Consider the following 12,227-nt stretch of genomic DNA (forward strand, 5'->3'; position numbering starts at 1 on the left):
AAAGAGTAAATGGCACATGCTTGCAGATTTCTGGGAGGACACGTCATCAGGAGACCTCCTGATAGTGTTGAGGAGGAAGTAGGGTATAGAGGATGTGCCTTTTTATCATACACCTTTCTATGTTATTCCTTTCTTTTTTTTAACCTGAGAAAGTATTGCTTATATAGGTTTTTGTCCTGAACTTCCTTGAAATTCCCATTGCTGTCACAGCCTTAGCACCATTTATTTTGAAGTTCTCAGAAAGGATGGTCATAAAGCACTAACTGTAGGTGAACCCTATCTGCTCTGTTGGTTCAGCAAATATTTATTGAGCTGTGCCTGGGCTCCACCCCTCCCTCCGGAATGCTTTTTCCCTGAAATGTTTTCCCTTCTCTTGTTCTTTAGCTTCTGTCTCAGTTCTTCCTCTCCTGTTCTTTCCTCCCTCTTCCCCCTTGTCTTCCTGCATTGGTCTTTCCAGAAGATGTTGTGTCCCCACTGATGCCAGTATAAACACTTCTGGCATTGGCGGAGCAGTATTTTTCCTGGTGTCCTTGGCTTTATTATCTTTAATTCCTTAGGTTCACATCGGTGTTATAATACAGTCAGTTTTGCCATCCAGAGACGTGATGGCGGTGCTTTGGGATTATATGGCAGAGGAGTGGTGTGTGCAGAGCCCCAGCTTCACCAAGCTTTGTACGGTGCCCTGCACATTGTACACAATGATGTCGTCAGTTCCTGCTTCAAAGCATCATGCGGGCCCAGTCTGCACAGAGTTCACTGTTTTTGATGTTTTTTTCTTAATGTCCCATAAGACCTCATCTGGCATGGGACTTGCTGGAAATTCATTTTGTAAATAAGGGAAGAAAGCAGTCTATTTTCAGACATGGTGACTTAAAGATCATCTTGAAGGATTCAGGCTTCCTAGTATCCCCAAAAGCCATGTGGGTGAACACAATTGATAGGAATAGTGACCACAATTGGTGGGAGAGGGTGAGTGGAGTTTTATAAGCCAAAGATGATAAAGCCCTAATAAGGAATGCAAATTGTTTTTGCATTGTATTGCAAACAATACTAGGTATTGTTTGGAATGAATGGACTATCACTAATGCAAGAATTTTCCTAAGTAGTAGTAAAATATGTCTTCAGTAAAAATTCGAATGGTACAAGTTGCTTTTTCCACCTGGCAGGATATCTTGGGATCTTACTACATCAGCAGTTTGAGATTCACCCTATTTGTTACAGCTGTGTAGGAGTTAAACATTTACTATGGACACTTACCATTGTTTCATGGGTTTTGCATTTACAAACGAGCGAGCAGGGGAATATTCTCTTACGTATCAGTGCAATTTGTGTTGAAGCATCTGTTGGATAAATTGTTAGCAGTGGAATTGCTCAAAAGTGACCTTTAGCTGCAAAATGAGAGCTGGCCTTTGGCTAGAAATGGGTAGAGAGAAATTACAGTAGAACAAATTTGTAAATTAGGTTTATATCTCCATTTTACAGAAAGGTAAACTTAAATTGCACTGCTGTTGCCTACCAGATAAACTTGTTAAAGTCCTCTGACTCTAAAGCCTTTGCTCTTTACCAGCATTCTGCCTGTCAGAGCTGTTCCTAGAAGCCAGCCCCTGCCAGGCAGCACAGAAATGGACTTCCCATTTGTGACAGGCAGAAAGCTGTGCCCATTTCATTTCCCTCCAGAAGGAAGGGATGATAAAAGGTGGCAGAAGCAGAGGGAAGAAATAAAGAATGCTGCTGAGCAATTACTGAGAGCATGGGTTTTGTGGAATTGATTCTTCAATGTGTGATTAAGAAGTGTGATAAAGAGGTGCCTGGCTGGCTCAGTTGGTGGAGCATGTGACTTGGTCTCAGGGTCAGGAGTTTGAGCCCCACGTTGCGGTAGAGATTACTTAAAAAAATGAAAGTGAGAAAGAGATGGCATGTAGGATTAAATAACTGCAGGCTAATTGAAGATGCGAATTCAAGACCTACAGAAGCATTAGTGCTTGGGGTACATACTAGTATGTGTTGTCAGACAAGGTCCAGCGCCTTTACCTTGGGGCTAGGAACCCTTCCAGATCACTGTTCTTAACGGTTCTCTGGGCCACTCATGCATTCCCACCCCATATTTGTAATGTTACTGATAAACAGATCGGACCCCTTATTCTGCACTTCAGGGGCTGTTGCCATGCACTGAAGATGCATATATACTCTTAATTCAGAAGAGGCAGCATTTGTGTGCTACCAAGCAAAGCCGATTACAACAGAACTACTGTTTTGTTCACTGGTACAACATTGATGGTGCCTAGAAACAGATCAAAATACCAGGAAACGACCCACAGGTTCATTTAATGGTGCACGAGGGAAGGGGTTGGAGGGCTTATTCCCAGAAGGTTTCTAAAATGTAAGAATTTTACTAAGGAGTTATAAGTCATTTTTGGTAGCTACAGGCCCAGGCCATGGGTGGTTGGGGACCAGGATGGGAGAAATGCTATGCTCAGTTGAGATCAGATAAATAGGAGTTCAGATAAATATGCAAGCTATTCTATTGGCACACTGTGTCTGGTGATATTAACAAGATAAGCTGTAGGTAGAATAATTTCTCATCAGATTGGAGAAATATATTTATAGCCTGCTTCTCATTATATAATCAAAAGTTACTAATGGAGTAGCAGACAGTGATATGGGTAATAGCTTACTGTCACTTAAGTGAATTCAGGGATGACAGGTTTCTTTCATGCATGAAGTACTGGATACATTTCTTAAACCTCAGATACGGCATCAGATTCTAGTCATATCCTAAAGAAAAGTCACAGTGCAGTATTTCATTTATAGTACTATATTCTTTGTGAGTGTGTGTGTGGTGGAGGTTGGGGATGAGTTATTTGAAGTATACCTTTAAAAAATCTCTTAAAATACAAAATCAGTTTACCTCTCACCGCCCTTCAGTTCCCTTTCATCAGCCCCCCCCTTTTTTTTAAGAAAAGTGGAATAAGATCTACCAGTCATTTAGGAGGCCTTTATTGTTTCAACCGATCCCCTGTCTCACTTCCAACTCCTTCCTAGAAAGACAGTTGTTCTACCCCATCATCATCTGGATAAGCTCATCTTATTTTTGCTTGAAATTGTTGCAAACACCTAGCTCAAGTAGATTTGGGAAAACTTGGATCTTAGTAATAGCATCTCAATCAGTTATGAGTGGCATGGATTTCTTTTGACTTGTTTAAAGTTCAAAAGTGTCAGTAAGCAGGGTTAGCAACCCAGCTGGGGACATAAATGACATTTTCACAGACTGGTGTTTGCTGACAGCACAAAGATAGACTGAATTCTTCATTACAACCAAGGCAGATGCTTAGGGATTTTCCTGTTTTACAGCTCTTGTCTCTAATTTTACCTTAAATCTCTGACAACTTAGAGTCAGCTTTGCTATTGTGTCCTAATGGTTCTTTCTTAAGTCTCAGTGAGAGCTACTGAACCTAACAAAGGGAAAACAGATTCCTAGAAAAACTTCCAAAAGCGGGTAACTGAGATTTACTTCCCCAAAGACCATGATCCTATCAAAGAAAGGAGGTAAGTACAACTGCTTTTCACCAATTCTTTACTCCTCCTTAATAGGTTCTTCTCTCTGCTTGGTTTGCCGGGGAGGGCCCAGGAGGAGCCAATCGCGCAACCCAGCCCTCGGGAGGACCCCACAGCTGGAACTCCCGGGAAAGCCTCGGTAGGTAATGTTAAACCCGAAGCATGTCTCCTAAACCCTGACAGCAATATCTTTCATTGGTTAATGAAACCAGTGCGTTGTGTGTACAAATAAAATAAATGCTTGCGGTGCTTTTCACTACGGCTAGCAACTTGTTTAGATAAAGACCCAGGAAATGTATGAAAATACGCAACCTAGCCCTCCAGTCACGCTGGAGGGTAGATGCTGCCCATCTCCCGTTCCCCACCCCCGCTTGATTGAGAGGGACAAGATTAAGCAGACATCGGAAATACATAAGGTGTAAAAGATGGATGGGGCTGGGTTCCTGTGCCCTTCTAACCTCCTCCGCACACACATCGAATCACTTCTACCTGCCGCCTAGACTAGGGAGACAAGGGTCTGGGGACTTGGGCCTCTAAAAGTATTTGGCAATGAACCGTAATAACACCATTACACCCAAAGCCACTCCTAGGAAAGTTTTTTGTTGTTTCAATTCATATATGTATATTTTTCCCCAAACAAGCTTTCACCCTGCACAGTTTTTAACCCTACCTTTTAAAGGTAATATCTGCCGTGTCTTTAAATACTCGGCGTGTTGTGGGGGGTGCTTAAATGAGAGTGCCCCTAATTTAAAACCAAAGGTTGCTACTTTGCGTCTCCCAAAATGCGGGGCTCACTTCCCCGGTCCCCACCCCATCTGCCAGCCCTCCCTTTGGGTGATCCGCTGCCGTGGCTGCACGTGGTCGCGCCGCGGGGACTCGCGCGGGGGCCAGGAGTGCCAGGTGCTCTCCCACGCTGCGGGGCGAGCCGCTCGCAGGCAGAGCCCCCGCGCCCGCGCCCCCGCGCCCTGGCCCCGCCCCGCGCCCGCCCGCCCGGCGCGCATTGGAGCCGCCGGCTGTCGCTCCCCGCGCTCTGGGGAGGGGGCGCCGCCGGCTGCTGTCCCACTGCAGAGGACTGCTCGCTGCTCGTGCGACCGGGGCTTCCCCGTTGCCTGGGCGCCCGGCCCCGCGAGCGGCCCCCCGACCTCAGTAGCAGGGTCGCCAGGGACCCAGGCAGCGTGGGTAAGTGAGGGGGCGGGGGGGACGGGGTCCGGGCCCGTGTCATGTCCGCTGGCCGCCTGCGCGGCGGGGTGGGCGGAAGGTCCCCGCTGGACACTCGCAGTCCCGGCCCCTGAGGAGGCCGGGGTGAGAACCGGGAGGGGTCGTTTGTCCGCCGGAACCTCCAGCCAGCTCGACCCTCGTCAGCTGTGCCCACCCACCCTCTTCGCGTTACAGCTCGTCGCGGCAGCATGGGTGGCCGGTACCTCTTCTCTGCCTTTACCCTTATCTGAGGGAGATGTGGTTTGGCCGTTAATAATTGTGCAGATAGCCTGAAGCTGGGGGCTCGGTCCCACGCCCCCGGCACTTTCCTGTTTAAGTGCTCGGTCCTGCGCTCCGGCTCGTGCCGCGAGGCGCGTCCAGTCGGAACCAGCCGCCTTCCTCCGGGTGGCCGCTTGGTGGTCCGCACCCGGCGCTGGGAGAGAGTCCCAGCTTTCCTCCCGAAGGGCTTGCTCCTGGCCTCCGTGCTTCCCTGCTCAAGGGGGAAAGTGGCGTTAGACTGCGATCGTCAGGAAATGACACACGGACTCTAAGATTACCGCGGCGATGAAAGCACCGTGCCGGTTAAGGAGAATCATTTGCACGCTAACATTCTGCAAAGTTTTAATGTCTCCAGATTGTATTTTCCCATTTCAGTTAGGTTTCTGTTTGGGTATTTTTTATTTCTACCTTAATGTACATTCAAGTGAGCTTCTCAAGCAGGTGTCTTTGGGCAATCCAGGTTAGCTTCAAATCGTACCGTCTGAAGCATGATCTCATTTCAGTATTTCTGTTATATATCCTCTGGTTGGTAAAAACTCTCAGGTGCTGAGAACTCCAAGACGCGATAAGACTTGAGAGAGCTGTAATCAGCTGTGGTTCTAGGGCTTATGGAAGCATTATGTGAGGAGGGACACTGTACAATGTTCATATTTTAGTTCCATCGCTGTTCTAGGATGACTTGTCTTTCTGTCAGGGGCACAGAGTCGGTAACTCCCAAGCTCAGGGAATGTTTACTTACATCATTAACTGATTATCTGAGTTCCAGTTCCTTTTGTGGTTCATAGAATCAAGAGCTACCCAAATAAACCTTCAGCGCTGAAGGATTTACAGAAAAACAGTACAAGGAAAGAGCCCCCTTATTTTAGGACATCCACCAGCAAAAATTAATACAGCTTTTGTTAGATCATCACCTCACATCTGTGTTCATTGGTGCTGTCATACTATCCTGTGGATTCATTTTATGTTTCTGTATAACTAATCAGTTTGCCAATTGCATAGCTTATCAATTCTATCTGGCTTTCAAATTAGTTCCAGAACCAAGAAAACAAAATATAAAGAATTTCAAAAGCTTGGTTTTAAAATAGCAAGAATTCAATCTAGTCTGGGTTCTAGAGGGCTGCCTTATGGTTAAATAAAACACAATTTAAAAATTCTTGACTAGTGACTCTAAGTGCAGATTAGTATCTCCAGACAATTCATTTTTCTGATAAAATTCTAATGCCCACTTTCCAAGCATGGGCTTCAGAAACAGGCAATCAGGTTGAATCTGATCTCCGTTACCTACTAGGTGTGTAATCTTGGGCGGGTTATTTAGCTCTCTATGCCTCAGTTTCTTCCTCTGCAGATAGTGATACCACCACCTACTCATTTTGTAATGTGAGGAAGATTAGAGATGGATGTAAAAGGGCTTAGCATATCCTAATGCACAGGAGTTGCCCAATAAATGTCAGCTATTATGATCATTCGCTTTTACTGACCTTCGACTATGTGCTCATTATGGAAAACATTGCAAAAGTAGATACTTGGGGTGGGGGGAAATGTCAAAATTATACAACTAAATTTAAGAGGGGAGAATGACAGTGATGTTAAATTTCCCAAGAGTGTGTATGAAAAGTAGCACCTCTCTGATGGAACATACATTTTTAGAACAGAAACCTTATGGTATAATGGAAAGAACATTGGAGAGTCAGAGTCTTCAGTTCTAACTCTGGCTATGACCTTCTCTAGCTGTATGGCTTTCAGCACTCCACCTACCCACTCTGGAGCTCGTTTTCTTCATCTGGCTGGACTTGAATGATCTCTAAGATCCTTTGCAGCTGCAGAATTCTTTATTACATGTAATGAAAATCACCCTAGCTTTCTTATCACTTTGCCCTTCATTGTTTTGTTATCGTCGTCTGTTTGTTAACTTGGATTTGGGTCATAAACATCCATAAAGACAGCACAACAAAAGAACTGATATCAGATTTGCAAATAATCCAAGTTGAAGTGTTAACAAAGAGAACAGTGAAAACTAGATTCACCTTGTAATCTTTTTGATATTTCTTATTCTCCAGTCATTTCAGTAGATTATTAGATGGGAAACATGCCTGGTAGAATCAGATACATTCAACTGAAATCTTTCTATAGGAAACAATAGGCTGCTGGTGAAATAAAATACCACTCTCTTTTCTCTCATCAGGTTGATCCTTAAAACAAAAAGCTATCCAGTGAAGGGCTTTCATGAAGAAACTAAAGAGAGAAATTGTAAGTGAGAGAGAAACTAGGAATTGTACACTGGAGAAACCACCTAAAACAACTGTATGGAGTAAGACAAAAGGAGTGAATACATTTGGAAGAAATTTTACGTAGCATATTTTTGCCCACCTTTTTGTCATTAAGGCTACTAAGGAAGAGAGAATATAGTTTTCTAGAGAAAGAACGAGTGTGACGTAAACATGGAAACCACGGTTTCCGAAATTCAAGTTGAAAGCAAGGATGAGAAGAGACCCACAGAAGTTAGTCCTCAAGATGAGAGGCAGGAGGAAAGAGCATCAGTGCTTTGCTTCAAGAGAAGAAAGAAAGCAACCAAAGCAATGAAGCCCAAAGCTAGCTCTGAAGCTGCTGGTACAGCAAGAAAGTGTCCCCCAGAAGCAGGAGCTTCGGATCAGCCACAGCCCCCAGGGGGGGCCTGGGCCTCAATCAAACGTCTGGTGACACGCAGGAAAAGGTCAGAATCTTCAAAGCAGCAAAAGCCCTTTGAGGCTAAAGTGCAGCCTGAAATCAGTGCTGAGGATGCTGATGTTTCTAAGAAAAAGGCAAAATCCGGACTTAAGATTCCCTGCATAAAATTCTCAAAAGGAGAGAAAAGAAGTAATCATTCCAAAATCATAGAAGACTCAGACTGCAGCATCAGAGTCCAGGGAGAGGCTGAACACTTGGATACAAAAGATGACCAGGCAGCAAAGACCCAGTTGCCCCAGGATGTAAGTAAAGATGTCTCACAGAAAGGGGGTAATGAGGTCTGTGAACCAGATGTGAGCAACAGCACAACTACAGCTGGAGAGAAAGTGATTTCAGTAGAACTTGGGTTAGATACAGGGCATTCTGCCATTCACCCGGGAACACTAATCCTTGAAAGAGATACCGAAACGATTGAGGAAAAACAAAGTGTCCAAGGCCAGCAAGTAAGCCCACTTGAAACTTCAGAAACAGAACCTCAGCCACCAGTGGTTTCTGAGGTTCCTCCCCCACCTGCAAGCCCAGATCAGCAAATTGTAGAAGACGCCAGAAGCAATATCCTCGAAAGTGGACCAAATTGGAAAGAGCATGAAAGTAGAGAGATGATAGCTGAAGAGAGTGAGCTGAAAGATACTGAATTGAGCCAGGAATCAGAGCTGAGAGAAAATGAGGTCACTGCAGAGAAACCCAAATCAGAAGAAAGCAAAAGAATGGAGCCAATTGCTATTATTATTACAGACACTGAAATCAGTGAATTTGATGTTAAGAAATCTAAAAATGTCCCTAAGCAATTCTTAATTTCAATTGAAAATGAGCAAGTAGGGGTTTTTGCTAATGATAGTGGTTTTGAGGGTAGAACTTCAGAACAATACGAAACACTCTTAATAGAAACAGCTTCTTCTCTTGTCAAGAATGCTATCCAATTGTCTATAGAACAGCTGGTTAATGAAATGGCCTCTGATGATAATAAAATGAACAATCTTCTACAGTGACTTAATTTCCAGATCATGGGAGGGAAAAAAAAGCTTCATGCTAAATTACTTTGCAAATTTTGGCATTTCTTATTCAGTTACAAATGAGAGATTTGTCATCTGTGGGATTTACAGGTACAGTTCCAGCCCAGAAGTGCTAAAGAATTAAGTTTATAAAACTGCCCTGCCACTGAAATGCAGTCGCTTCTGGATTGGTGGAAGTTAGTACGGATCGCAATGGAAGTAACATACAGGGAGTTGCTAAAATGCCATGTGGAAGTTGGGGTGCTTGGGGGGAGGAAACTGTATTTATTGAGCACTTATGGTATGCCAGAAACTCTTTAATATTCTCTGATGTCACAAAGCCTGGTTTCCTTTTGATAGTTCAGTCCTGTGTATAAGTTAACATCACATTTGATTTTCAAAAAAAATTTTTTTACAGTGCACTTTTGTGTTTAAAATGGTGAGTAAGGTGAGCTATTTTTGTGAATGTGTGATTTACAGTTGTTACGCTCGTAGGCAGTAGTCTTACCTCAAAAAAAATTGCCTTTTCCTAATTGCAGCAGAATGTGCATATTTGAATTAAACGTGAGTGTTTTTCTAGTCTTGCTTAAATACTGTGCAAAAGCCATTCACAATTTATATCAAATAGGCAAATAGTTACCAAGTGCAAAGGTGTGGAAATAGGCAGTGCATTGTCCCTCTCCATTTTTCTTCTGCCTCAGACAAACCTGTCTAAATCCATTTCTGCATGGGGTCGTCTGCTGAAAAGTTAGAAGCAAAACCCAAAAGACTAAACAACAGCAACAGCAAAAACAAGAAGAGTGAAATACTGTTTTCCGTCCAGGAGAAGGCAAACTGCCCAAGTAACAAATCACAGATAACATAGGATTCATCTTGCAGGATTGCTTCTCTAGAGACCACATTCATCCTCCTGTCCCCAAAGAGGGAATTCACAGCCGGCCTGGCAGTAAAAGTCCCAGGAAATCATAATAACTTAGTGAAAATATTATTTACTTTTGACCAAGAATGAGCCAAGTTCATGGTTGAATAGAAAGTGAGAAGTTATTGCTAAAGCATATTGTATTTTAAATGTCAGTATTCTCGCATTGTGCCTATGTGTCAAGAGACACCAGTAACAAACATTTTACATGGATTTTGAAAATTAACTTTTTCATCAGTATGTTCAATCCAGCTAATCCCTTACCAAAAAAAAAAAAAAAAAAGAACTTAATGTAACAACGAGAAGGGCTTATTTGCATTTTATCTGGTTATTTAAATCACCGATCTCATCAACGATTGCCATATTTTTTGAAAAAGTAACTGTTTCAATCTTTCCTTGTGTGAAATGGCCATAATACTACAACACACTTCCCTACCTCACAGTAAAGTTCCAAATTGTATAGTCCCCACTGTCTAAACTGAGGGACAGCGTTATTCTGACAGTAGAGGAAGTATAAAGAGTTTCCACTCATTTGTTAAAGAGGGTTTGTACATTCTTGGAGAAAAGAGTGTATATTAGGCGACTAAATGATCTGGTGACTTCTTGCATTATTTATCAATTACGCATAGAAAATATGTGTTATTTTATCCTATAGAACCTTCTTTGTTTCTTGCTGTGAATACATCTTGAGACCTCTGGCAGAAAAACATAATCTGACTTTGGAACTGAACCAAATAATGGATATTATTGGCAAGTGTCTTCGCTGAAGTACAAAATTATTCCCCCAGACTTTTCTACCTTCATGCCTATAACCTTGGGAGGAGAAATCCACAAAAATCCTTCAGTTTAGCAACACAAAAGTGGATTTTCAAAACGTACGACTCAAGAAATGAATTTCTTTTAGTTGTACAATTTTTAAACATTAAGAAAAAGACTGCTAAGTCATTCACCCTAAAAATATTCTTTTAAATTCACTATATGTGGTGCTAATGGACTTGGATGGCTACCAGCAAATATCATATCATATTCAAAAGTGAACAATTTTTTAAAATCTGATCAAAGTTGGTGCATTTTACAGTGTTTTAAGGAATCCTATCTTCATTTATTGCAAGAATGGCTCAAGCCAATATACTTGCATTGTAAGTTCTTTAGCAATCTCTAATGAATGAACACAAAGTATAGTGCTTACCAGTGACTGAAAATATTTTGGAAGGCTTAGGCATATTTGGGAGTTTTAAAAACAGATATGAGATAAATATGTGTAATTAATTATTTCTGTTAAGAAAATAACACTTTCTCTAGTCCTGGGTTTCTACTATTTTTTTTTCCGCTATGGTTTGATATATATTTTTGGTTAGAATGTATTATAATTGATTGTTTTTGTGATAAGATGTGTACTCTACCTGCATTCATTCTTAAGTAGTTCCTCCTTAATCTTTTCTATTGAGAATATCTGGTGAATTAAATAAATAGGATTCCAGTCTGAAAAAGGAATCCAGATATTAACTGGTCTCGATTGAGTATACCTGCCACTTGGCCAAATCCTATTAAAATGAATTCTAAGGTGATCCAGATTGTCTTGTTACAGAAATAAGCAGGAATCAGATAACTTGGAAGTCTCTTATAAAATATGTTTCATTTCAATCGTAGTTATTTTAAGCAAGTGGACCTTAAATGCAAGACATAAAATGAATATAAATAGGTCCCTATTCAGTTTATACCCATCTGACATGATTAAAATGATCATTTAAAAGGCAATTTAATAATATCACATTAATTTTCATTTAAATTCGCTGTGATAAGTGCTGCTTTTAATGAACATTTTATTAATTAGCTGGGATTCAGTTTCCCTTTGAACTCAGAATTTTACAAAGTGGGTTGGTTTATTGGATACTTGTTAACTTTTTCGGCATATTATCTTTCTCCCTTTTAAGAGTCAAGTATTATTCACTTTGCTTTACAACCCAGTGAATATGAAATCCCTCTTCTATTTTACGTAGCACTATTCACTTAACATTTTCTCAAAGTTCTTTATAGGATATAAAAATAGTACTGGGTAACATTTAAGTAAAGGTAGCAGAAAACAAAAGAACTTTCAAACAGAACTTATGTTCCCTGCCACCTCCTCCACCTCAAAGAATAATAAGCATGTGGCACAAATGGGGTTCTTCAGAAGAGCTGTCTGCGTAATTTTCTTTTAAGGTAATGCATTTGACAGCACGAAGTTTGTGATGATCTTAATTGGTCTACTATTTAGTGGAATCTAAGAAACTCTCTGATTTATTTCTGAGAGATTATCTCATTTCACCAGTGTCTGCGAAAAGCCATACAGCTAAATGTCGTTAGAGATGTGGGTCATGGGAGGGCACCAGTCAAATCTGGCTTCTGCGTGCGATCCAGAGTTAACTTCATCAACGTTTAACTTCAAGTTGCCTTATTTTTTATAGTTAAAGAGTTAATTTGCAGGGGGTGGGAGGGTTTACAGCAGAATTTGTAAAATAATTGTTAGGCTTTAGAATCCCACTGTTTGGAAAGATCCTTTTAATGTTAACTTTATTCAG

The 12,227-nt window shown here is 41.7% G+C and overlaps 1 protein-coding gene across 3 annotated transcripts in view; it reads left to right on the forward strand.

The window, feature by feature from the left end:
- Positions 1 to 12,227, forward strand: part of AKAP5 (A-kinase anchoring protein 5) — a 25,186-nt gene continuing 12,959 nt past the window's right edge. Inside the window, exons 1-2 of one of the 3 annotated variants that reach the window (XM_087856001.1) lie at positions 1 to 3,694; positions 7,214 to 9,952. In XM_087856001.1, the coding sequence (XP_087712127.1) occupies positions 7,470 to 8,744 (1,275 nt within the window). In that variant the 5' untranslated portion in view covers positions 1 to 3,694; positions 7,214 to 7,469 and the 3' untranslated portion in view covers positions 8,745 to 9,952. Of the gene's footprint in view, positions 3,695 to 4,585; positions 4,735 to 7,213; positions 9,953 to 12,227 lie in introns of those variants that run through there. The other 2 variants (XR_015721787.1, XM_045810498.2) reach the window with 2 other exon arrangements.

Source organism: Ursus americanus, chromosome 26, assembly GCF_024610735.1.
Source record: "Ursus americanus isolate L20-20 chromosome 26, mUrsAme1.1.p, whole genome shotgun sequence".
Classification (NCBI taxonomy): Eukaryota; Metazoa; Chordata; class Mammalia; order Carnivora; family Ursidae; genus Ursus; species Ursus americanus.